At 45.4% G+C, this 27645-nt stretch overlaps 3 protein-coding genes across 3 annotated transcripts; 1 reads left to right on the top strand and 2 right to left on the bottom strand.

Moving 5' to 3' along the window:
• Positions 1-2443: 2443 nt before the first annotated feature.
• Positions 2444-3430, top strand: LOC308276652 (olfactory receptor 7G3-like; the record flags this gene model as incomplete). The annotated part of the gene is made up of 1 exon (XM_080715478.1): positions 2444-3430. The coding sequence occupies one exon, from the start codon at positions 2444-2446 to the stop codon at positions 3428-3430; it is 987 nt and encodes a 328-aa protein (XP_080571604.1).
• Positions 3431-12954: 9524 nt separating this feature from the next.
• On the bottom strand, positions 12955-13902 carry LOC308276410 (olfactory receptor 7G2-like; the record flags this gene model as incomplete). Its single annotated transcript, XM_080715149.1, has 1 exon — positions 12955-13902. Exon 1 carries the CDS (start codon positions 13891-13893, stop codon positions 12955-12957), a length of 939 nt encoding a protein of 312 aa, XP_080571275.1. The 5' UTR covers positions 13894-13902.
• Positions 13903-25516: 11614 nt separating this feature from the next.
• On the bottom strand, positions 25517-26455 carry LOC308276650 (olfactory receptor 7G2-like; the record flags this gene model as incomplete). Its single annotated transcript, XM_080715474.1, has 1 exon — positions 25517-26455. The coding sequence occupies one exon, from the start codon at positions 26453-26455 to the stop codon at positions 25517-25519; it is 939 nt and encodes a 312-aa protein (XP_080571600.1).
• Between the last annotated feature and the right edge of the window lie 1190 nt (positions 26456-27645).

Below are 27645 nucleotides of genomic sequence, written 5' to 3'. Positions count from 1 at the left end.
GGCTCCTGAGCAGTCCTTCTCTCCTGATGAATGCCTACGTGCTGCCCGGGGTGGCTTTCAGGTCCATGGTCCTCGAAGGAGGAGCTTGTTGCCCTTCGAGATGATTGCTTCTGCTCAAGGAGGGGTGACGTGCCGCCCTATGCTGACCCTGGAGTCTACAGGACAAGGAGTGAGCCCTCTAGAAACCACTCCAAAGCCCTGGCTCCAGGCAGCCGACGGGAGAATCTCCCTGCAAATTTTATCTCAGTCTTAAAGAGGGATGAGACGGGTTAGACCAGTGTAGAGCAAACAAGCCTTGTGCTCATAGTATCTAGATGATTAATCCTTAAATGATTAACATGTCTACTTACAGAACTGCGCAGCTCACAAAGTTTAAGAAAATACAAGCAACAGACCCAAAATGAAGGCCCGTGCCTGTCATCTCAGTACTCGGGAGGCTGAGACAGGAGGGTTGCAAGCTCTCAGCGACTTAGCAAGGCTCTGTTTAAAATTTAAAAATAACAGCCAGACGTGGTGTTGCATTCCTGTAATTCCAGTAATTGTGAGGTTAAGACAGGAGAATCACAGGTTCCAGGCCAGCCTCAGCAAGTTACTGAGAACTTGTCTCAAAATTAAAAAAAACAAAACAAAAAAAAAAAAAAAAACAGGGCTGGGGTGTAGTTCAGAGATAGTCTATCACTGAGTTTAACCCAAGTATAAAAATAAGTAAAATAAAAGGACTGTAGGTATCACTTGGAGGTAGAATGTCCCTGGGTTCAATCCTCGGGCCCCAAAACATATTTTGAATCGTGCATATTTCTAAGGTACAGTGTGATTATTTAATATAGGCATGCACTGCGTACAAATCAGATCAGGGCAATCAACGTTCCCATTAGACGCTTGTCGTTTCCTTTCTGCTAGTTCCTTATAAAATAGTTAATAAGTTGTGGTCAGCCTTTTGCGGTCACTCTTCTGTGGTATTGTAGAGCTCACTGCTGCTGTCTGTGTTTTATTTTATTGGGTTTTTACACTGTTACCGGTGAGGTTCAAAGTCATGCCAACAAGCGTGCTCGTGGGTCTCGGTAGTGACAGCAGCGTGTAATTTAAACTGTTTGACTTAAGTTCGTCCTCACCCCTCCTCACCTCCCTCCCAGGTGGCCCCTCCACTGTCCCCTGGCCTCTCCCCTCAACTTCTAAAGTCCGTTCTGTTTCCTATCTCCTCTCCAGCTTCCACATGTGGCAGAAGACATCTGACCCTTGACCTTCTGACAGCTGACCTCGCTCAGCATCTATCCTCTACTTCTGTCCACTTTCCCACAGATGACCTAATTTTCTTCTTTTTTATGGTTGAGTAAAATTTCATTCTGCGTATATGCCATATTTTCTTTATCTGTTCATCTGTTGATGGACACCTAGGTGGTTCCAAATTAGTTCCACAATTTAGCTACTGTGACTTATACTGCTACGACATGGTTATGTGTACAGTGTATAGTCTGACCTTAATTATTTTAGAAATACCCAAGAAGTGCTATAGCTGGGTCCTATGGTGGTTCAATTTTTGTCTCCTTCCTTCCTTCCTTCCTTCCTTCCTTCCTTCCTTCCTTCCTTCCTTCCTTCTTCTCCTTCTCCTCCTCCTCTTCCTCCTCCTCCCTCTCCTTCTCCTTCTTCTTTGCAGTACTGGGATGAAACCCAGAGGCATTCTACCTTCAAGCTACACCCCAGCCCTATTTTTCATTTTTTATTTTGAAACAGCGTCTCATTGAGTTGCAAAGGACCTAAGTAGCTGAGACTGTCTGTGAACCACGATCCTCCTGTCTCAGCCTCCCGAGTGCTGGGGTGACAAGTGTGCGCCATGACACCTGGCTCCGTTCCTAGTCTTTTGAGGAACCTCCATACTAACCTTCGTAGTCTCTGTGCTAATTTACAGATTCGCCAGAACAGAATGCGTTCCTCATTCCCCACATCCTCCCCGCTACTTATTCTTGTTTCTATTCTTGATGATGGCCATTCTAAGCACAGTCAGCCCCGGCCAACACCAGCCTCTGTGGATGCTAGTCCTCTAGGAACCTTCTAAGTAGAATCACACACGTACCTCTTTGTGTCTGGCTGGTTTCGCTGCCAGAATACCCTCTTGGTTCATCCTCTGTGACGATGCCCTTCACTTTGGAGGCTCAGCGTGATTTCAGTGTTTGGATACACCACATATGTATCCGGGCATCCCTCCATGGGCACTGCTTTGTTTTATGCGTGTGTTGTTGGGGGTTTGAATCCAGGGGCATTCTACCTCTGGGCTACACGCCCAGCCCTACTTTATTTTTTGGTTTGTAACCGGGTCTGGCCAGGTTGTAGATAGTCTTGCTAAGTGGCTGAGGCTGGTCATTAACCTGCAATCCTCCAATGGACGATGCTTGTGTGTGTTTCGTCCTCAATCCTGCCTCTGTTTTCCAGCCGACTCATCAACAACATGAAACCAGAAAACCAAACACACGTGGCAGAATTCTTCCTCCTGGGACTCTCAGAGGACCCAGGGCTGCAGCCCGTCCTCTTCGGGCTGTTGCTGACCATGTACCTGGTCACGGTGCTGGGAAACCTGCTCATCGTCCTGGCCGTCGGCTCTGACCCCCGCCTCCACACCCCCATGTACTTCTTCCTCTGCCACCTGTCCTTGGCCGACATCGGTTGCAGCTCCACCATCATCCCCAAGACGCTGGTGAACATCCAGACCAAAAGCAAAGCCATCACTTACGTGGGCTGCCTCACCCAGGCGTTTTTCTTCATGGTTTTTCTCTGTATGGACAATTTACTCCTGACCGTGATGGCCTACGACCGCTACGTGGCCATCTGCCACCCGCTGCGCTACACGGTCATCATGAACCCCCGACTCTGTGTCCTGTCAGTCCTGTTCTGTCTGCTGCTCAGCACCGCCGACAGCCTGGTCCACAGCCTGATGGTGCTGCGTCTGTCCTTCTGCACACACCTGGAGATCTCCCACTTCTTCTGTGAAATCACCCAGATCCTCCAGGCCGCCTGTTCTGATACTCTCAGCAATGACATTGGCATCAACTTAGCAACCATCCTGCTGGGTGTCGGGCCCCTCGCTGGGATCATTTTCTCCTACGGCCAAATCGTCTCCTCCATCCTGAGGATCCCATCCGCTGGGGGAAAGTACAAAGCCTTTTCCATCTGCGGGTCTCACCTGTGCGTGGTCTCCTTGTTCTACGGGACCTGTATCGGGGTTTACCTTAGTTCTGCTTTTACGGATTCTCCTGAGAAGACTGCGGTGGCCTCGGTGATGTACACCGTGGTCACCCCCATGCTGAACCCCTTTGTCTACAGCCTGAGGAACAAGGACCTGAAAGGGACCTTGAGGAAACTCACCTTGGGGACCTCTTCATTCTCGGGATTGTTTCAACTCCCTGGGGTGTGGGCTTCTAGAAAGAGTCAAAGATAATGAGATTTTGGGCAGGCAGAAATCCCGACTTTCCCTCAGTCCAGCCCATTCGGCAGTGTGGTTAGTCGTGAGCCTTTCGGTCAGGTAGCTTGGCGTTTAATTCCGCTCTCCTGTTTTTTATTCTGTGTCACAGACCTGGCAACTCAACAGTCTCGGCTCAGTTTCCACATCCGTAAAGTGGGCACAGTCACGCCACACACGTAATAATTACCCCTGTAGTAAGTCTTGTGGTCCAACCTGAAAAAGTTCCATCTCCACTAAATAAATAATGTGTGTTCTACAGTGACTGAGTTTTCTTATTATTATTATTATTATTATTATTATTATTATTATTAATGTTCTGTAGAAAATAAATCAAAGACCACTTCCCATCACCAAAGAAAAAAATTAGAAAAATGTGACCTGACGTGAAAAATTATACATGCCTGTATAATAAGCAACAAAATGAACATTAATAATAATAATAATAATAATAATAATAATACAGAACATTAATAATAAAAGAGGTCTGGAATGAAATGAAAGAGGCAATAAGTGAAATGAAGACAGCAATAGAAAGAAATTCTGGAAGATTAGATGAAATGGAAAACAGAATATCAATATTAGAAGACAGTAGACTTCCGGGAAGATGGTGACCGAGAAAAGCGGGGCTTAAGAGCCCCGCTAACAACAAATATCCATTACCACAAAATCAGCGCCTTTCAAAGCCAGAAAACAACATCACCAGAGAAACAAAAAAAAAAAAAAAAAAAAAAAATCACCAGGCTCCAAAGAGAAAGCGGACTGAGAACAGAGCCACAGAGGATATCCTCACGCCCGAGGACGCGGCAGACGCGGCAGCAGCGCCATACTGCCGGCGAATTCACGGGACGGCCACAGCAAGCCGAGGGGAGCCGCTGCGGAACAGCCAGGCGGGATTTCTCGGCGCAGAGGACATCTAAAGCTCCCAGTGTCTGAGCTCAGCACACGCTGCAGGGATTCAGAGTGGAAATTAAAACCAAGAAAAAAAAAAAAAAAAAAAAAAACCGCCAGCCCAACAGCCAAGGGCGTAGCAGCGGCGCCATATTGCCACCGGCGGCAGCAGCACGGAACTCACTACAGCTACATCTGCGTACTCAAGAACAGTGAGTCAAATTGCGGGCCACAGCGGAGAAATCCCAGTACTGTGCTCACTGGGACTTGACCCAGTGGGAGAGGGGCGGTGGCAGTGATATCACACCATAGGAGAACGTGCAACCTGGCACCCCCCACGGTCTAAAGCAGCCTCTATCGACTCTCTGGGTCGGAGACTCTGTGATAAAACCCAGTAAAGGAGTAGTGGGGTCTGAGATACTACTGACTCGAGATCCAGAGCACCTTAAGTGAAGTCATAGTGACCCAAGGGAAGAACCCAGAGAAGGCACAAACTTCCGAAATCATGGGAAAGAGGAATAATACTGGAGCAATTAATGCTCACAACCCCACAACATCAGAACCCGATAAAACAGAAAATCAGAGATTTCTAGAAGATCAAATCAGGAAAATAACTGTAGAAATAATAGAGGTGCTTCGAAAAGAACTCAGAGAGAGCCAAAAAGAGATAAAGGATGCAATTAATGAAGTAAAGGCCTCAATTCAAAGCACAAACAACCGATTAGAACACATGGAGAACAGAATCTCGCTCTTAGAAGATGATCATTCCAAAAATGAACGCATAGTTTCTAATCTAGGAAAAAATATCCGACAGCAGGAATCTGATATTGAAGAAATATGGGCCCATTTTAAGAGAGCTAACCTAAGAATAATTGGAATAGAGGAGGGAAAAGAAAGTGAAACCAAAGGGATCAACAATCTCTTCAAGGAAGTAATAGCAGAAAATTTTCCAGACATAGAGCAAGAGGTCGATACGCAGGTCCAGGAAACGTATAGAACTCCCTTTAGACAGGATCGGAGAAGAGGATCCCCACGCCACATAATTGTCAAAATGACCAATGTGGAAGCCAAGCAGAGAATCTTAAAGGCAACAAAAGCAAAGGGCCAAGTGACATTCAGAGGCAAACCAATTAGAATCACTCCAGACTTCCCAAACCAAGTTATGAGAGCCAGAAGGGCTTGGAGTAACATATTCCCAATTTTGAAAGAAAACAACTTCCAGCCAAAAATTTCCTACCCAGCAAAACTCTCTATCAAATTAGATGGAGAAATAAGAAGCTTCCATGACAAACAGAAACTGAAGGAATTTATGTCTTCAAAACCAGCACTAGAGAAAAAACTCAAAGAGATAAACTACAAAGAAGAAATAGGTAACACACATCAGAACTAGAGAAACAAGATTTTCCATCCAACAGACAACTAAGATTGGTTATCTGTGGAGATTCATTATTTATGTTAGTCTGTTACCTATCTCTAAAGGGTATTGTTTGCCTTTATTGTTGTTAATTTTTAGGATTTCTAGTTGGAATATTAATATACCTTCAGATATAGCATTTGGAAATATTTTATCCCATTCTATTAGTAACTCTTAACTCTGGTTACATTGTCTTTGGATATACAATATGTTTTTTATTTTTTAGGGAGTTTGTATACTCTTCTGTTGCCTGTGCCATTGAAATCATAACCAAGAAATCACTGCCAATTTCAATGTTGTGAGGTTTTATGACCCAGATTTTCTCCTAAAAGTTTATAGTCTTAAGATTTATATTTAGGTCTTTTATCTATTTTGAGTTAATACTTGTATATGGGATTAGGTAAGGGTCCAATTTTATTCTTTTCCATGTAATTATTATGTTTCAACAATATTTAGTTAAAAGATTATTATTTCCACCACCAAATGTTCGTGGAAACCTTGTCAAAAATAACTTGACAATATAGGGAAGAATTTAGCTCTAGGCTTTTATTTAACTCCAATGGTTTATATATCTGCCTTTAGAATAGTACTACACTGTTTCAATTATTGTAGCTTTATATGGTTTGAAATCAGAAAATATATATCTTCTAGCTTTGTTCTTTTTCAAGATCGATGTGGGTACCTAGAGTCCATATTCCATATTAGGATAGATTTTTTTTCTGAAAAATAAATATATAAATATATGATAGTTTCACCTAAAAAATAGAAAAAAATAGATTCTCTGGTAAGAAAGAAAGCAAAAAGAAATATTGAAATGTTATCTTTAAGTCATCAAAAGCTTGGTATCAGACAAATGAAACTGTTATGAGAGATTATCATTTTTAATTTTGGATAAATTGCTATAATACTAGATGTCAACTACTAAGCCAAGCATAGGAGGGGGGGATAGGGAGAGAACGGGGTGGGGATCGGGTGGGGGCTGACTGGGCAATGTGTGCATGTATGTCTACAAAAGTATGTATCCCACTATGATGTATGAATACAGTGCACCAATTAAAAATAAATATGAAAAAAAAAATATTAGAAGACAGTACATCCCAAACCGAAAACACAGTCAGCGATATACAGAAATCTTTACAGCAACAAAACCTAAACATCCAGCAATTATGGGATAATATGAAGCGCCCTAATTTATGGATAATAGGCATTGAGGAAGGGATAGAGGTACAGACCAAGGGCATCTGTAATATCTTCAAGGAAATAATCTCAGAGAATTTTCCAAATATGGAAAGAGACTTGAATCTTCAAGTCCAGGAGGCATACAGAACTCCACTGAGACAGGACCAAAGAAAAACCACTCCACGCCACATAATAACCAAATTGACCAGCATAGAGGCCAAGGAAGGAATCTTAAAAGCAGTGAGACCAAAAGGACGGGTGACATATAGAGGCAAAACAATAAGAATCACCCCAGACTATACAACCCAGGTCAGGAATGCTAGGAGAGACTGGTACAACGTGATTCAGACCCTGGAAGAAAATAACTTCCAGCCTTGGCTCATCTATCCAGCAAAACTACTATTCAAGATCAATGGGGAAACCAAAGTCTTTCAGGATAAACAGAATCTCAAAAAATTCATGAATTCAAAGCCAACACTAGAGAAAATTCTTAAAGAAATAAACCATAAGGAAGAAAAAAGAAGCAGACTTCAGAATCAGAGAAGAGAGGAAGTTAATAAATGGGCCATTTAAGTAAAGAAGAAAGATCAAACCACCCAAGAGTAGACAGAACACAAAATGGCAGAAAACAAAAATCATATTTCAATAATATCTCTTAATGTCAAAGGACTTAACTCACCAATCAAAAGACATAGACTGGCAATGTGGATTAGGAAACATAATCCAAATATATGCTATCTGCAAGAAACTCACCTCACAGCCAAAGACATTCACAGGCTGAAGGTGAAAGGATGGAAAAAGATATACCATGCCACCAGTGACCAAAAAAGAGCAGGGGTAGCAACCCTGATATCCAACAAAACAGACTTTAAACTAAAACACATCAAAAGAGACAAATAAGGGCACTTCCTTTTATTAAAAGGAACAATACACCAAGAAGATATAATGATAGTAAATATTTATGCCCCAAATATGGGTGCAACCACATTTGTAAAACAAACCCTTCTGGACATAAGATCCCAAGTAGACCCAAATACAATAATTCTGGGAGACTTTAATACGCCTCTCACACCACTGGATCGATCTTCGAGGCAAAAGATGAGTAAAGACGCTTTAGAACTAAAGGAAACCATAAACCAAATGGACCTAATAGACGTTTTCAGAGTATTTCAACCAGGAACTACAGAATACACTTTCTTCTCAGCAGCCCATGGAACCTTCTCCAAAATAGATCACATCCTGGGACACAAAGAAAATACCAGCAAATTCAAAGAATGTAATATAATTCCATGCATCTTTTCAGACCACAATGGAATAAAAGTAGAAATCAACAACAGGAAACTCGAAAGAAAGTATTCAAATTCATGGAGAATGAATGATACACTATTGAATGACGAATGGGTAAGAGCAGAAATTAGGGAAGAAATAAAGAAATTTATGGAAACAAACGAAAACAGAGACACAACCTACCAAAACCTATGGGACACCATGAAGGCAGTACTAAGAGGAAAGTTTATTGCATTGAGTGCCCACATAAAAAGGACAGAGAACCACCAAGTAAAGAACCTAATGACACAACTCAAGGATCTAGAAATTCTGCAACACTCTATTCCCAAAGCCAGCAGAAGGCAAGAAATCATCAAAATTAGAGCAGAAATAAATGAAATAGAGAACAAAAAAACAATTCAAAGATGAAAAGATTAATAGAATTGATAAACCCCTGGCCAACCTAACCAAAAGAAAAAGAGAATCAACTCAAATTATCAAAATTAGAAACGAAAAAGGAGATATCACCACAGATAGTGAAGAAATTCAAAATATTATCAGAAACTACTTTAAAAATTTATACTCCAATAGATTTGAAAACCTGGATGAAATTGATAGATTTCTAAGCACAGTTAACCTTCCTACACTCAGCCAAGAGGACATAGCAAGCCTAAACCAACCAATAACAACCAAAGAAATAGAAACGGCAATAAAAATTCTTCCACCAAAGAAAAGCCCAGGCCCAGATGGGTTCCCAGCTGAATTCTACAAAACCTTCAGTGAACAACTAATACCAATACTTCATAACATGTTCCGGGAAATTGAAAGAGATGGAACTCTCCCAAATTTCTTCTATGAGGCCAGTATCACATTAATCCCCAAACCAAATAAAGATACCTCAAGAAAGGAAAACTACAGACCAATATCCTTAATGAACATAGATGCAAAGATTCTAAACAAAATACTAGCTATACGCATTCAAAACTATATCAAGAGAATAATACACCATGACCAAGTCGGTTTCATCCCAGAAAAACAAGGCTGGTTCAACATACGCAAATCAATACATGTTATTCACCGCATAAATAGAACCAAGAACAAAAACCACATCATCATAGCAATAGATGCTGAAAAAGCATTCGACAAAATCCAACACCCATTTATGTTAAAGACACTGCAAAAAAATTGGGATAGAAGGAAAGTACTTCCACATCATCAAGGCAATATACTGCAAACCCAAAGCCAACATTATATTGAAAGGGGAAAAACTGCAAGAATTTCTGCTACAGTCAGGAACAAGACAAGGATGCCCACTGTCACCACTCCTTTTCAGTATAGTCCTTGAGACTCTTGCTGCAGCAATCAGACAAGAGAAGGAAATCAAAGGAATCCACATAGGAAGAGAGGAAGTAAAATTATCCTTATTCGCAGATGACATGATCCTTTATCTGGAAGACCCAAAGAACTCAATCAAAAGACTTCTGGAGCTGATTGACAAATTCAGCAAAGTCGCAGGTTACAAAATCAACCTAAAGAAATCAGTGGCTTTTCTTTATGCCAACAACGAATCCACAATGAAAGAAATAAAAACAACAATTCCATTCACTATAACCTCAAAACCAATAAAATACCTAGGAATAAACCTAACCCAAGATGTAAAAGACCTCTACAACAAAAACTATAAAACATTAAAGAAAGAAATTGAGGAAGACCTTGGAAGATGGAAAGATCTCCCGTGCTCATGGATAGGCAGAATAAATATCATCAAAATGGCCATTCTGCCAAAACTGATCTATAGGTTCAATGCAATTCCCATTAAAATACCAGTGACATTCTTCAGAGACCTAGAAAAATCAATCATGAACTTCATATGGAGAAAGAAAAGACCTAGAATAGCCAAAGCAATTCTCAATAACAAGAAACACGCAGGAGGCATTACAATCCCAGACTTCAAACTATACTATAGAGCAATAGTAGTAAAAACAGCATGGTACTGGCACAATAACAGATATACTTACCAGTGGATTAGAATAGAAGATACAGAAACAAACCCACACATCTTTAGTCAATCTTTGACAAAGGGGCCAAACACATACGCTGGAGAAAAGACAGCCTTTTCAACAAGTGGTGCTGGGAGAACTGGCTATCCATTTGTAAAAAGATGAATCTAAACCCCTATATCTCACCTAACACAGGAATCAACTCAAGATGGATCAAAGACTTAGAAATTAGACCTGAGACTGTGAAGTTAGTAGAGGAGAACATAGGTTCAACACTACAACATATTGGCACAGGCAGTAACTTTCTCAACAAAACCTCCAAAGCTCAGGAAATTAAAGCAAGAATAAACAAGTGGGATAGCATCAAACTAAAAAGTTTCTTCTCATCAAAGGAAACTATCAATAACCTAAAGAGGAAGCCTACAGAATGGGAAAAGATCTTTACCAACCACCATTCTGATAGGGGGCTAATATCCAGAATATACAAAGAGCTCAAAAGACTCTACACTAGCAAAACAAACAACCCAATCAAGAAATGGGCAAATGAACTAAATAGACACTTCACAAAAGAAGAGATACAAAGGGCCAATAGATACATGAAAAGATGTTCTTCATCACTGGCCATCAGGGAGATGGAAATCAAAACTACACTGAGATTCCATCTAACACCAGTCAGAGTGGCAAGCATAAAGAAATCAAATAACAACAAATGCTGGCGAGGATGTGGGGAAAGAGGAACTCTTTTACACTGTTGGTGGGAGTGCAAACTAGTTCAGCCACTATGGAGATCTGTGTGGAGATTCCTAAGAAAGCTGGGAATAGATCCACCATGTGATCCAGCTATACCACTCCTGGGTATCTTTCCAAAGGGGTTGAATTCAGAGAACTACAGCAACATATGCATACCTATGTTCATAGCAGCACAATTTGTAATAGCCAAAATATGGAACCAACCCAGACCACCATCAACTGATGAATGGATAGCAAAACTGTGGGAATTACACACAATGGAATTCTATTCAGCCATAAAGAAGAACAAAATTATATCATTTGCAAGAAGATGGAAAGCCCTGGAGAACATTATGTTAAGTGAGACCAGCCAAGCACAGAAGGAGAAGGTACATATGTTTCCTCTAATATGCCCAAACTAGGGAACACAGAGGATACCAGTGGGACTCCAGATAATGGAGGGGAAATACTAGCTAAGTTTTAATGGAAAGATAGGAGAGGAGGAAGGCTGATCTTGATTAATGAGGGTCTACACCTGAACATGTGTAAAATTATGAATAAGACATGGTTAACCTGGACAACCATTGGTGGGAGGGGGGAAGAGAAAACGGGGGCTGGGGGGGGGGAGAGGGCACCAAATATAGTGTAAATGTATACTATTTATGTTCAATAAAAAAATTGTTAAAAAAAAGACATGCCTAAACACTGCCAACTTTTATAAATTGTCTTTTAAAAAGAAAGAATGCAATAAAAATCCTTCAATCGCAAAAAAAAATAAACAATAAAAAATTGGGTAGGGGGAGTAGCTCAGAGGTCAAATGCCTCTGGGTTCCATCCCCAAACCCGCAAAAAAAAAAAAAAAAAACAACTCCATCGTGTGCACCGACCACACATTCTTCATTCATGCATGTGATGACGGACACCTAGCCATCTTCACTCATGAGTCCTGACTACATCAGAATCATGGCAAACCACCGGTACCATCTATCGTGTCCATTTTACAGAAAGGAAGCTGAGCATAGTGGATGCTATTATGAGTTGAGAAGGTTACAGTAAACCACAGGCCATTCTCACTAATCCCTTCACAGGCGGTGGGTGTCCCCTCCTTTACTCATCTCAGACTAGCTCTAAGAGGCAAGTCACATTGACATAGCCCTCTGATCAACAGAAAGTCACTCCCTAGAAACGATCGCAGCCAGCGTTTGATATTTCCCTGGATCAGTCATCTTCAACATCATATCTTTTTCTAAGAGAATACCACCAATGACATTTGATAAAACTAGAAACTCTGATCCATGCAATGGTACTGTGAGAACTTAGCAAATACTATGTATTTAGATAATTAAGATTATGAGGCTGGGTGTGGCGGCTCACATCCGTAATTTCAGTACTTGGGAGGAAGAGGCAGGAGGATATTATGTTTGAGACCAGCCTCGGCAATATAAATAGGCACTAAACAGTTTATTGAAACCTTCTTTCAAATAAAAATAATATAGAGCTGCGAGTATAACTTAGAGGTACGGTGCCCCTGGGTTCAATCGCCAGTACAACACATATATGTAAGTCAAACATCAAAGTCAGTCACTAAGCCAAACATGAGAAGGAGGGAAGGGGGAAATGGGGTGGGAATGGGGAAGGGCTAAAGGGGTGATGTGTGTACATTGGCTTCTACCATCTTCTACCCCATTAAGATACATGACTACGTTAAGATGTATGACTACAATGCACCAATAAAAAAAAGAAAGTACCACCACAAATTGGTTAAAACTAGAAGCCCTGCACCAGCAAAAACTACTATAAAATCTGGGCAAATAAATTGCATTTAGATCATTAAAATAATGAGTCAAATGTCACACGGTTAGATTTAAAAGTCTGGCTTTCAGCCAAGGTAAAATGCACACGGCGGATATTTTAGCTCATCACCTTAGAAATATGCAGTGAAGAAAGGTGCAGACATTCATGTTCAACAGGAATCCTGTCATTTTGACTTTCTCTAGAAACTCACGTGCAGAGGCAAATACATGTCACAGAAGAGAAACTGCCCCTCCAAGGAGCCTCCACAGGGCGCCCTTCATGTCCCTGCTCCTCAGGCTGTAGATGAAGGGGTTCAGCATTTGAGGGACCACAGAGTACATCACAGAGGCCACTGCTGTATTTCTGGGGGAGTCGGTCACTGCAGAGCTGATGTACACCCCAAAACCTGTCCCAAAAAACAAGGAGACAACAGACAGGTGGGACCCGCAGGTGGAAAAGGCTTTGTACCTTCCTTTTGATGACGGTATTCTCAAGACGGAGGACACGATGTCAACGTAAGAGAAAATGATTCCAGAGAGGGGAATACCACCAACTACACAGGCCGCAAGAAATATCAGGATATTAAAAATGAGGGTGTCAGAGCAGGCCAGCTTGATGAGCTGAGCAAGCTCACAGAAGAAGTGGGGGATCTCCAGGTGGGTGCAGAAGGACAGGCGCAGCGCCATCAGCGTAAAGAGAAGGGCCTCAAAAACGCTGATGAGCAGGGAGACCAGAACCAGCAGGACACAGAGGCGGGGCTTCATGATGACCGTGTACCGCAAGGGGTGGCAGATGGCCACATAGCGGTCATAGGCCATCACTGCGAGCAGAAAATTTTCCAAACATGCAAACACTATGAAGAAGAAGACCTGGGCGAGGCAGCCCGCGTAGGAGATGCTCTGGTCCCGCGTCTGGATGCTCACCAGCATCTTGGGGATGGTGGTGCTGCTGATACAGACGTCGGCGAAGGACAGGTTGCAGAGGAAGAAGTACATGGGGGTGTGCAGGTGGGAGTCGGAGCCGACGGCCAGGACGATGAGCAGGTTCCCCAGGACGGTGACCAGGTACATGGACAGGAACAGGCTGAAGACGAGCGGCTGCAGCGCTGGGTCGTCTGTCAGTCCCAGGAGGAGGAATCCTGAAACAGCTGTCTGGTTTCTGGGCTCCATGTTGCAGGTGAATCTAACAGGAAACAAATGAGATAAAACAATAATACAATTTCTGGACAGCATTAGTATTTCAGAAGTCAATAAAAATGAGAACTGTCAGTCTTCGATCCCTGCTTGCTCTGACCTGCCGTAATATGTGAGAGCAGCTGTCTAGGCTCCAGCACACCCTCTGATATGCTGTGTCATTGATGGACTTTAAGACCCAGCTCATTAAAACAAAACCTTTCTCTGTGAACTCAAGTGAGTATTCAGACGTTTTCTGGTGCTACTTTCCCCTCTGCCTCTCTCTACTGACTCCTGTTTTTCCTCCACTGAAACTTGAATAAACACCAGGAGTGTTTTAGATTAAGTGCAAAGTATTGAAAAGCTTAAACACAAGAGATGAGTTTTCAATGGAGTTACTTTCGTGCGTTAACAAATGTCGATAGTGAAATCTTTACGTCTGTCTGTTAGAGCATAGCACCTGACACTGGCCAGCTTCAGAATCATCTGAAGACTGTGACAGGCTACACAAGGTGAGTTCCAGCGTCCTCATCTACCCCCCAGACACACAGGTGAGCTGAGTTGCTGCCACACGTGTGAGGTCCAGTGTTCGCTGTCCAGGACTGAAGCTGTGGCCGTATGTTCTCACTGACACGTTGATGCTTAGCCTGTCTCTGAATGCTTCTGGATAGCTCAAAGCTGGCATTCCTAAGTCATCACTCAGATCTCAGATCTCAGAGGTTCCTTTTGCACTCTGTGTGTGTGTGTGTGTGTGTGTGTGTAAGTGTGCATGACACTAGCGATTAAACCCAGGGGCATTCTACCTCTGAGCACTGGGACAGCAGCCTATCCCACCCCCAGGGGTGGACTGTGGAGCTCACACACTCTGACTGTGCTCCAGGCTCTAGAACATGCTTGGGAGTGGGAGACGTCGTCAAGTGTATGAGGATCCGGGGTGCTGTGCTTCTATGCTGGGGACTACGGGGTCGAAGTGCTAGGTGACGTTATGGGGAAAGTCATTTCTCATTGTACACATGCATGCAGCCATCACATGGTACACTTTGAATATATGCAATTTTTAAATATATACATCATGAAACCAGGTGTGGTGGTGCACGCCTGTCACCCCAGGACTTTGGACGCTGGAACAGGAGGATCAGAGGTTTGAGGCCAGCCTCAGCAACTTAATAAGACCCTCAAAACCTAGGAAGACCCTGTTTCAAGAAAATTAAAAATGACTGGGGGGGTAGCTCAGAGGTAGAACTCCACTGAGTTCAATCTCCAGTACAAAAATCTATGTATGTGTCTATCCATCTGTCTATCTATCCGTCTATCTATTATCTACCTATATATATTATAAATATGCATTTCTTCTATTCACGGTATGCTTTTCTAGAATGTATGTATGTGTGTGTCAGTGCATGTGTAACATAAAAGTTCCCAGGACGTCCCATGATGAACAAACACAGCAAAGCCAAGCACATTGCTGATGTCTGAGACCCTCGCACTGACATTTCCAGAAGGTTCCTGCCGTGCCTGTCAGGAGCCATCGCAGGACCGTTATTCATTTCTCCAAAATTTAAAAAGAAAACATTTTTTAGGGGACCACAGAGAAAATAGAGGAGAAACGCAAGGTGAAAGAAGTAATGAAACTGTTGGAAGCGGCTCCGGAAACAGCAGTCGTTGTTAGGAAAGGAGAGAGAAAGATCAGGGAGGCCGTTTCTTGCATGGGAACCTGATGTCACACGTGGGCATTAAAATGCACCCAGTGACAAGTGTCTGAGAGGCACCGTCCCGTGTGCACGCATGTGCAGAGGGGCTCCAGGTACCTGGGTGGACTCCGCAGGAGCGCTGCTCAGCATCTCAGGCTCACGGTGGCAGGCGAGTCCTCGGGAGGAGTGGACGGGATCAGGGCTGCCCCGAGATGACTCCCGCAACCTCTGTGTCCCCGGGGCGCAATGTCCACTGCTCCTCATTAGAGCAGCACTTTATACACCCTCTGATCCCAAGAGAGCAGGTCCTTCGAGACCGTTTCTGCAGCAGCGAGGGATGAGGGTGGTGGAGCCCCTGAGCCCTGAGTTTGGGTTACATCATCCGATCTTTGCGTTGCCTGTGGCTCTCCTCAGCCCGGTCCCTGGGCACAGGACACCTGGGGCTTCTCTAACAGGCTCCAGCCCTGTTCTACTGTGGTCAACAACCTATTTCTTTTTAATTAATGTCTTCAGGAATCCTGATGTGGATATAAATAATAACCTTTTCTGGTGCTGGGGATAAAACCCAGGGTCATTTTACCTCCATGCTACACCCCAGCCCTTTTTTGTTTTTTGTTTTGAAACAGGGTCTTACTAAGTTTCTGAGGCTGTCCCAGAACCTGCAATCCTCCTGTCTGAGCCTTCCAAATACTGGGATGGAAGGCACGTGGCACCTCGGCTTGAGAAGAAGATAGCCTCCAAACAAACCCACAAACACTAAGATACCATTCTATGTGTGGCACAACCACGGAGAAGAGTGCCTATTTCCCTGAAACCTCACCAACATTTATTGTTTTTTGGCTTCTTGATGCTTGCCATTCTGATTGGGGTTAGACTCTCAGCGTAGTTTTGATTTGCATCTCTCTGATGGCTAATGATGTTGAACATTTTTACATGTATCCATTGGCCATTTGTATCTCCTCTTTTGTGAAATGTCTATTCAATCCAGTTGTCTGTTTCGTGATTGGGTTATTTGTTTCTCTAGGGTTTTTAAAATTCTTTGTATATTCTAGATATTAGACCTCCTTCAGAGGGAAGGCTGGTAAAGATCTCCCATTCTGTAGGCTCTTGCTTCAGATGTTTGATATTTCCTTTGATGAGCAGAAACTTTGGTTTCATCTCACTTATTAATTCTTGTTTTAGTTTCCTGAGTTTTGAGGGTCTTGTTGGGGAAGTTTCTATGTGTGCCTATATGTTGGAATGTTGAATCTATGCCTTTCTCTAATAGCTTCTTAGATGGAGGTCTAACTTCCAGGTCTTTGATTCACCTAAGTTGATTTCTGTGCAGGGTGAGAGGTAAGGACTTAGTTTCATTTTTCTGCAGGTGGAGAGCCAGTTTTTCCAGCACCATTCATTGAAAAGACTATCTTTTCTTCAGCAAATGTATTTGGCCCCTTTGTCAAAGATCAATTGACTATAAGTGCACGGGTTAGTTTCCGTATCTTCTGTATTGTTCCATTGGTCTGTTTACCTGTTTCTGTGCCAATAACAGGCTGTTTTAATTTCTATAGCTCTGTAGTATGATTGAAGACAGGAATAGTGATGTCTCCTGCATGGTTCTTGTTACTGAGAGTTGCTTTGGCTATTCTGGGTCTTTGTTTCTCCCTATGAAGCTTATTACTGATTTATCTAGGTCTATAAAGAATGAAATTGGTATTTGGATAGGGATTGCATTGATTCTGTAGACCACTTTTGGCAGAATGGTCATTTTGATGATATTTATTCTGCCTATCCAAGAACAAGTGAGATCTTTGGAGTTGGTGGCCTGGGGAGCATGTTTACACACACACACACGGGCCACAGAGACCCTGAACATGTGGGCTTTAGTGCAGGGGGTCTGTTCTGTCAGGAGCTCTGCTGAGAGGGGCGTTGCCCTGAGCCACAGTGGTCATCGTCTTCACACCGTAGACACCTGGTTGGTTCCATCATTTGGTTCCTGTGACTAGTACTGCCATCAGCATGACTATGCGTGCATGGTCACAGGATTCTGAAGCTCACTCTTTGGGAAGACACGAGGAGAGTGACCGCTGGGCCATGTGGCGGGCGTGCTCCTCAGTTGAGTCCTCAAAAATCAGACGTGTGAAGTAAGAGATTTGAAACTTAAAATATCTTTGCTGTATTATTTTATTTGAATGAAACTTGAACAATAAAAGTAAATAATGTTTGCTTGAAATTGTACATACATTTTTCCTTTTTTATTGGCCACTTAGTAGACTTCATTTTGGTTTTCTGTATATTTAGATATCCTATTTCCTTTCCCACCTTCCACTATGATGGCTAGGATCTTCCTATCTTTGCCAAATTGCTTACTTTGAAAACAATTCACCGCAGAAGGGTAATTATTTTACTCCCCCCTTAGCCATTGGAGGGTGAGATTTCTTCAACCCCAAACACTCAAAAATGGTGTGTGTCTGTGTGTGCCTCTGTCTGTATATGTGTGTATACATTTGATGGAAAAAATCAAACTGCATATTTTTATTTTTTAATTTTTTATTGGTGCATTGTAGTCATACATCTTAATGGGATCCAAGATGGTGGAGACACACATGCACACCTCACCCATTTAGCAATCCTCTTGTCTCCGACTGCCAAGGGCTTAGATTACAAATGTGTGCAACCCCACCCAGCTTTAGTGTCCAGTTAATGGACTTCATTTTCGTTTTCTGTATATTTAAATATCCAATTTCTATTCCCCACCTTCCAACACACTGTGTTTATTAGGATTTTTTATCTTTGCAAATATCTTTGCCATATCAGATCAGGAGGAAAATTATTACATTATATCCCTAGCCATTCAAGTGTGAGACTCCTCAACCCAAACACTCAACACTGGTGTTTGTGTGTGTGTGTGTGTGTGTGTGTGTGTGTGTGTGTTACAAAAAAATCAAACAACATATTTTTAATTCTACATTTAATCCTATATTTTATTTTAATACAGTTTGGGATATAAAAAATGGGTTCAGTGACCTAAGAAAATACTTATATATAATATAAATGTTCATGGTACTATTATTCATTACACTACTTTTCACATCATATCTTCTCTGCAGAGACAGGGACTGGGAGTAAAGCCCTGTTGGCAAGCTTTGGAGCTCCAGATCTGCAAAAAAAACACACATTATGTCAACACCCCTCCCTGTGTTCCTCGTGTATCTGGCCATTTCTAGGTTCACTTTCGTGCCTGACTTCACTCCATCTTTTAGCAACATTAAGGGTTGTTTTGATAGGTAGATGCAGATTTGAAAATAGTAGAGCTCCATTGATATTTCTTGTAGACAACTAGAAAGACTTTTAGGTCATGTATGTGAGGCTCAAGTTTTGTATGTAAGGAACAGGGGTCCACTCCGCCGAAGCACCGCGCACATGGACTTCACACCAAGATTCCCCTCCTGGCTTCCTCCCGACACAGTAAGCAAGTCGTGAACTCTGTTTTAATCAACTGGCGGGGACTATCCTAGCACAACACTTTGCACTCACTCTAAGAGGTGGACAGCATGTGTCATAAGTGAAAGCGCGCTGTCCACACCCTCCATCCACCCTCTGTTGGACGGCTCTCCATCCCAGCCTGAAGGCAGAGACCTCTAGCCTTGGCTGCCCATGTGCCAACACCAATAGCCCAGCTCCCAAACTCCAGCCACTGTGAGGACTCCCAAACATCCCACGCCTGTCAGAAGGCTGGACACCCTCTCCCTCCGTCCAGGAGAGACAGGACCGCGGTCTTTGACATGGACGTTCAGTGAGGAGCTGATACCACCACCCTGCCCTCCCTTCCCGGCCCCCAGCCCCTGACCTTGGAAGCAGCTCTGCATTCAGGGACATTCTCTCAAAGACGTGCCTGCAGAGCTGTTGAAGGATCCAGCAGGTGTCCCTGAGGAAGGGCAGCAGCAGGGGACAGTCAGGAGGGTGGGCAGGGGTAGGAAGACACAGGCGTTTTCCTTTAGATAAGACTTCAAACCGCCCGCACAGGGGAAGGGCCTTCGTGCTGAAGCAGTAAGTACATGGCAGTTCTGCAGACACGCTGTCTGGAGCAGTTGATTTCAACCAATAGGGAAATGCATGTTTGCCATAGAAACCATGAAACCCTCCCCCTCAGTGGCTCCTTCAGTATCTGGGAGACAGGAAATCTGTGTCCTGCTGCAGATGTGTAGACTGGGGACCATGGACACCTCTGCCCTGCCCACGAGTGGCCCTGCCCTCTGGGAGTGAGCCCCTGCCTCCCTGAGTGGTCCATGCAGAGCCGATATGGCGGGGGCACACCCACCTGGGCACCTTTTCCTTCGATTTCACTTGTCTCTGAATGGTATGTCTCTCAAGTGCAAACGAGGTGGAAGAGAAGCAGGTGTTCCTAATGGCTGCCCTCTCCTGCAGAAGAGGACTCTGTGAGCCACGCTGCGGCTCCCCTGACCCCACCTCAGCCCTGGGTCTGTGCCTTCTCTTAATGAGACGCGTGCAGGACCGGGGAGACAGGCCTTGCAGCCAGGGGTGATGGACAGCAGGGTTCAAGCTCAACCCACGCTGCGGGTCAGGAGGAGCCTCCAGGTCATGGGCTAGAGGCTCGAGGCCAGTGTGGCCCTTGATGGAGGGGACAAAGTCCCTCTGTTTGCTGAGCAGTGATGGCACACGTCCAGTGCCCAAGGGCACTGAAGTGTTTGAGGTTGAGAAACTCTCCCTGGGCACAGGGGTTGCAGCGGTGCTGCTGGGCTTCAGAAGGAACATGGGCTCTGGGGAGCAAATGGCAGATGTGGGCAGAAGATAAAAGACAAGAGGCCGCCCCTTCTCCTGCCCAGCTCAGCCTCTCACCACGAGCACCAGCAGCTCCACCAGCAGGTCCCGCGGAGCCATCCATACACGAGGCTTCTCCATGCCCACCGGACAAAGCCGACCGGACTCTGCTTTGGGGACCAGCACTAGTGCTGGTTCCACCTCTGGGAGTTGTACCAGGACGAGGTCCGTCTCTGGAATAGCTGTTGCTGCTGCCGTGGGGTCCACACCTCGGCCCTCAGCAAGCCCAGGAGCCGACCCTTGCTCCAGGACACAGGTGGAAGATAAGTGTCTCTGAGCTTCCAGTGCTGAAAAAGATCCCACAGGACCACCTTCCCTGAGCCCTTCTCTTGCCTGAGAACAACCTGCTCTCCTGGGGACCGGGCCCTGCGTCCACAGCAGGGAGAATTAGAAGCCCAAGGGGCACTTTTGCTGGGTGCCAGGGCTGTTCAGGTATCCAGCCCCATGTCCCATGTGGAGTCTCTTCATCATGGCCCCACAGCGCCCCTTCCTCCGGTGACACGGGTACCTACCCTTAGGCTCAGCCTCAATGGACTCCACAGCCTCCAGCCCAGTCAGCTGGCACAGAAGCAGGTGGACACGGTGCTGCAGGTCCGAGCCAGGCATGCTGACCTGCACATAAGCCTCCACCTGCCTGAGGCAGTAGAAATCAGGAGGCTGATCAAAGTCCTTGGGGCACTGTTCCAGCCAGGTCTCCAGGATATGATACATGGCCCTGTGGGCAAGTAGGCAGCAGTCAAGAGGCCAGGGCTCTCCTGCACACAGCCTCCACAGCACCCCTGTGGATCTGGGCTCCCGAGCCATCCCCAGCCCTCTGCCATAGTAACCAGGCCACCAGGCAGGGCTGCAAAGATCTCCTTCAGAGGATCCTCACATCCACCCCATGAGCGAGCAGCTCTCCTCCTCCCCCAGGGAGCTGACCCCCTACTGTCTCCTGTCTGTCTGTCTGTGTTCCTCCCCACTGCATTGTCAACCCCAGGATCTTGGACACTCTACCCAGCATTCACAGGGCCCTGGTGACCCTCTGCTTTGCCTACTGATATCATCCTGAAGCCGCATATGCACTGGGACAGGCACGGTCCTGTTTGCCTGCTGACACCTTCCTGCTCAAGTGCACAGCCTGCACCCTGTGTGCAGAGTCCCCACCTCTCTATGGCCAGGTGGAGGACAGGTGGGCACGCCTGCCTGGGATGGGCTGTGCTGGGAAAGGATTCTCATGGGGACCAGCTCTGAGCCCCTGTCTCTCCTCTGCTCCTTGGGTGCTCATCATCCCACCCATGGCGCTGTGTCTTTCTCCTGCAGCAGGAGGAGCCCAGACCTCAGCCTGCCAGCAGCAATCCAACGTGGATGAGCCAGGGTTTGCCAGCCCTGCTGAGCCAAGTCCTTGCCTCCCCCCAACCTACAGGGCCCACTCTGAAGACATGACCCGTCCTCATTGCCCCAAGCACTCACGCTCTCAGTTCTTCATTTTCTTGGCTGTACTTTCTCGAGCAGGGCACAATGTAACCATATCTAAGGGAAGACAAGAGGGCATCATTCCGACTGTACCTACTCTGACATCTCTGAATACACTGGCTCACTCTTGGGAAGGGCTTGATGACAGGTATATGCCTGACGTCTCATGGAGTGGTGTAAGTGCCCAGAGATGTGCTGTACACAGTAGGCGCCTCATATGTTCATCAAGCGAATGTCTGAGTGAATTGCAAGATATTTCAGGGGGGCCGTTGCCAGACTCCCAGCCTGCAGTTTCTTGTTTGCCTACACCCAGGTTGGGTATCCCCCAGATGGAATCTGGGACATCCTGTATGAAAGGGAACAGTGTTCTGCTACAGTCCTCAGCTAAGTGAATGCCCTGGTCTAGAAAAATCTTCGTGGATCAAAGTCAGTCGCACAGAGAAGCCCCAGCTCTGGCAGCCCACTCCTCTCAGGGCTGTGTTTCCAGGACTCATCACTCCTGTCCCTGACATTGACTGATGAAGCGTGTGCGTTGAGAACCCCAGTTTCCACAGGACTCTCTGTGGCCAGAGAGGATCGGGACCTCCCATGACCAGCCAGGAATGGGCAACACTCTCTGAGCCTGGAGGTTGCACTCACCTTTTAAAAATTAGATTCAGCACCTGCTGGGTGCTGCCATATCTGCCGTAGTTGTTGAGGAAGGTGGGGACAAAATCATGGTCCCCACGAAGCAGGGAAGGCACTAACTGGTTTACTTGCTCTTCCAGCTTTACCAAGTCCGGGTCTGCCGCCCGGCAGTGGTCAGGTGACATCGGGGGAGACCCATTTCCCTCCTGTGTTGAGAAAGAAGGCTGGGTTCAAACACTGGAACAGTAGCAACTGCGGAGTGAGCCATTGTCCTGCCCTGACATAAAACTGCACGGGAAGATTGGCCTACATGCTATGATTTAGATTTCAAAATCCCCTAAAGCCACACTTGTGAACAATGTGGCCAGGTTCAGAGGTGGAACACGACCAGAAGGGCTTTGGTCACAGCTCTGGAGACAGTGATTGTTCATTCTCTCTCTCTCTCTCTCTCTCTCTCTCTCTCTCTCTCTCTCTCTCTCTCTCTCTCTCCCCTCTGTCTTTCTTTCTGCTTCTGCCATGCAGAATTTGATTACTGATGTTTCTTCTCCACTCTAATCTGAAGTTTCACCACATTTAACTGATCCTGGAATGAACTATAAAACTCAAATAGTTCCAAACCTGTAAAATGTAAATGTTCCTATCTATCTATCTATCTATCTATCTATCGTGGTACTAGGGTTCCTGGAAGCCCTTCTACCTCCAGGCTACACTCCCAGACCTATTTTAAAAAATTGTTTTTTTTAATTTGGAAACAGGGATTCTTAAACCAGCGAGGCTGGCTTTGAACCTGCGTGATCTTTCTGTCTCTGCCTCCCAAGCATGGGAATTACAAGCGTGCGCCACCACACCCGGCAAATGTTCTTTATGTTGGGCTTTTCAGGTAATGTGGTCACTGTGAGTTGGCTGAACATAGATACAACACACACCACACACACACACACACACACACACACACACACACACACACACACAGGATCCCCAGCTGAGGGTCGCAGCGTAGGGTAGGAGGGCTTTACTGAACCTGTGCTGGACTGATCCGTGTCCCTTTTGAGGTCCTCCAGGAGAATTTGCAAGGGCTTCCTGGCCGCGGTCTGACCCAACGTCTCCAGAGCTGGACGAGGCTCCAGCTCCTCTTTTTCTTGAGGCCTGCACCTCGGCAAGTCGGGAGGCAGCAGCTCAACATGGCTTCCCAGTGTCTACTGGCCGTTGAGCTGGTCGCATCCGGGCGCCCGGTTACCAGGTTCCGAGTTCCATCATGTCCAGCTCGAGGAGGTGAGGTCACTTCCTGTGGTCCAACTGCCTCACAGAGACCACCCCACTGGCCCCGAGCGGCTGCCTACCCTCTACAGTGTCAAGGTCAACCTGGCAGGTTCTTTTCTCAGAAGGTTTAGAAATACTGACCAGGAAACTCAGATGGCATTTACTGTAGGGTAAAAAGATTTATTATAAAGTGAGAGGAATGGAACTATAGCTCAAAGAATGGTTGGGGAGGTAGAGAAAATAAAAACACATCCCACAGTTGTGTAAGCCATTCGTCTGTTGATGGACATCTTGGCTGGTTCCATAGTTTGAGGAATTGGGTAGGGATAAATCAGTGATGTGTACGTGTATGTACACACAAGATTTTACCCCAATATGATGTATGAATATAATGAACCAATAAAAAATTTAAAAATTAAAATAAAAAAATAAAAGCACCACACCTCTGAGGGAACAGTGCAGTATGAGACTCAACGCAGTATGAAACTTCACGTGTACCATACAGATTTTTCTGAAGACTGTTGGGGTCACGTTGAATAAAAAGCATATTTATAAATGGATTCGTATATTTGTGTATTTGTGTCAAATGTGTATACGTGTGTGTATGGATACTCAATATTCATGTCTATTTCATATTGGTCGTCGCACAAATACATTCATATCGAAGCCATTTTTGCCTCTTTACTACACCCTGAACCTTATGATGAAAAAAAGATCTAAGTTTTTTAAGATCTCGCTGAGTTGCTCAAGTTAGACTCCAAATTGTTGCCCACGCCCTGTGCCGGAGTCGTTCCCATCAGGACAGAGCACAAGCCTTCCCTCGCTGGAACCTTCTACAAGCCCCTTTTTCTGAAACGGATCCTGAGTCCGCCCGACTCAGGCTCGCTCCTGTGATGCCCTGGTTTTAGCGAATTGAAATCATGAGTCAAACACCATTGAGAGGGACACAACACCTGGCCAGGTCCAAGACAAGTTCACCTGTCCCACTTCACCATATTCTCATAATTTGAGAGGGACGTAGTCACAAGAGGGTCCGTCATTCTGCCTCCTCAGGAGTGCTGAAATCGTGGCCTTCTCTAGAAACCCAAGTCCAAAGCAAAGGACACATCATAGCCCAGAAGCTGACCACTGACGGGCTCCTCAGGGCGCCTACATGTCCCTGTTCCTCAGGCTGCAGAGGAAGGAGCTGTGCATCTGAGGGGCCACGGGACACAGCACTGAGGCCGCTGCAGTTTTCCTAGGTGGGTCGGGAAGTGCAGAGCTGATGTACACCCCTGCTTGCTTTCATATCCTCCTGCACTGCTTTTATTTCATACACCTAACATTTCCTCCATTACATAGGACTCTTTCTCCATAGAAAAATGATTTTCCTCACAAAGACCCATCCAGACATTTTACATGAGCGCCCTACATGGTCACTTAGACGCATTCTAGAAATCAGTTTTAAATATAAGGATACTGGCCAGGCGTGGTGGCGCACACTTGTAATCCCAGAACTTGGGAGGCTGAGACAGGAGGATCATGGTTCACAGGGAGCCTCGGCTACTTAGTGAGGCCCTCCACAACTTAGTGACACCCTCTTTCAAAATAAAGAATAAAAAATGGGACTGGGGGTGTGTCTCAGAGGTAGAATGCCCCAGGGATCCATCCCCATTACTGCAAATATATATAACACAACACTGAAAAAAAAACATTATAGAAATCTGATTTAAATATAATACCTCTGAAAAAACATTCGCGAAATCTAGCTGATAACGTAATGACAATCACTGAAAAAATGATCTCCCGCCAAGTATTTTCCTCAAAGCTTCCTTCATATCCTCATTCCTCAGGCTGTAGATGAAGGGGTTCAGCATCTGAGGGACCACAGAGTACATCATGGAAGCCACCGCCATCTTCCTGGATGAGTCGGTCACCGCAGAGCTGATGTACACCCCAAAAGCTGCCCCGTAGAACAAGCAGACAACCAGGAGATGAGACCCACACGTGGAAAAGGCTTTGTACTTTCTGCCAGTTGACGGCATTCTCAAGAGAGAAGAGACGATTCGAACATAGGAGAAAATGATGCCAGAGAAGGCACTCCCACCCAGTAGGACAGAAGAAAAATAAACCAAAATGTTATTGATGAGGGTATCAGAACAGACAGATTTAATGACTTGAGAAAGTTCACAGAAGAAGTGGGGGATCTCCAGCTCTGCACAGAAAGACACCGGCAGCACCATCAGGGCATGCAGCAGGCTGTTCACCGTGCCGATGAGGAGGGAGAGCAGAGCCAGCAGGACACAGCGGCAGGGGCTCATGGTGATGGTGTACGTGAGTGGGTGGCAGATGGCCACGTAGCGGTCATAGGCCATTGCTGTGAGCAGACAGCTTTCCAAGACGAGAAAGGCCAGGACAAAGAAGACCTGGGCGAGGCAGCCCACGTAGGAGATGCTGTGGTCCTGTGTCTGGATGCTCACCAGCATCTTGGGGATGGTGGTGCTGCTGATACAGATGTCGGTGAAGGACAGGTTGCAGAGGAAGAAGTACATGGGGGTGTGCAGGTGGGAGTCGGAGCCGACGGCCAGGACGATGAGCAGGTTCCCCAGGACGGTGACCAGGTACATGGACAGGAACAGGCTGAAGACGAGCGGCTGCAGCGCTGGGTCGTCTGTCAATGGCAGAAGAAGGAATTTGGAAACAGCTGTTTGGTTTCCGGATCCCATGCTGCTGGTGAATCTAAAGTAAAAGGTAGATGGCATGAGAATCGAGCGGTGATTCCTGGGTCCTCGGCAGTTGCTATGCAACCTGGGGGCTTGTTAGAGGTGCTGATGCTTGGACCACCCTGCAGACCTACTGAGACAGGATGCAGGGATGGGGACCGGTGAGCCCTAACTTAAAAAGCTTCTCACAAGCACTAAGGCTTGAGAACCACAGCTCAGCCAGAACTCTTCCACACTGTGACCCCAAGGAAACGCTGAACCCCTTCCCTTGCTTATCTCTGCACCCTTCTTCTTCTCCCTCATCTTCTCCATACACAATCTGCTTTTTAAATTTTGTTTTCTGGTACTAGAGACTGAACCCAAGACCATTCATTCGGCATGCACACACTGCCTTCAAAATCACTTACACGAAAAGCAAATCATATGTATCAATGTAAGCACAGAACATGTGCAGGGAATGGACACTGAATGGTACGCAGGGTCCTCCATGGGAAACGCTTCAATATTCATCAAACCGACAGGGTCTGAACACAGGGGCAGTCTACCTCCGAGCTACGTGCCCAGCCCTTTTTACTTCTTATGTTGAAACACGGTCTCATTGAGTTGCTGAGGGTCTCAGAAGGTGTCTGGGCTGATCTCAAACCTGCAACCCTCCAGGCACAGTCGAGAAAGTGCTGGGATCACAGGCATGTGCTACTGTGCCGGTTTGAGTTGGGTTGTTGTACATTATCTGCACATAACATAAAGTATAAAAATGAAAGGCTGCTACTCTGATATACCTGATTCCCATGTAGGTTTTAATTATATTTTATATTATTGTTCCACAAGTAATTTCGTGGTTCTTATTTATAGATTTACTCACTCACTCACACTGAGGTGTGGGGATGAACCCCAGGGTGACCTGTAACAGTGCTGCACTCCCGGCTCTTTTTATTTTATTCATGAGACAGTTTCTCATTAACATGTCATGGCTGGCCTCAAATTTGTGATCCTCCTGTCTCAACCTACCATGTTTCTGGGATTTGAACTTTATTTATTTATTTTATTTTATTTTGCAGTACTGGAGATGGAACCCAGGGGCATTCTACCTCCGAGCTACACCCCAGCCCTATTTTTTATTCTTTATTTTGATACAGGGGCTCACTGGGTTACAAGGGCCTCACTAAGTAGCTGAGGCTGTCTATGAACCACGA

Source organism: Muscardinus avellanarius (assembly GCF_963383645.1).
Source record: "Muscardinus avellanarius genome assembly, chromosome: 18".
NCBI classification, from domain to species: domain Eukaryota; kingdom Metazoa; phylum Chordata; class Mammalia; order Rodentia; family Gliridae; genus Muscardinus; species Muscardinus avellanarius.
This window is presented reverse-complemented; position numbering and strand designations above follow the sequence as displayed.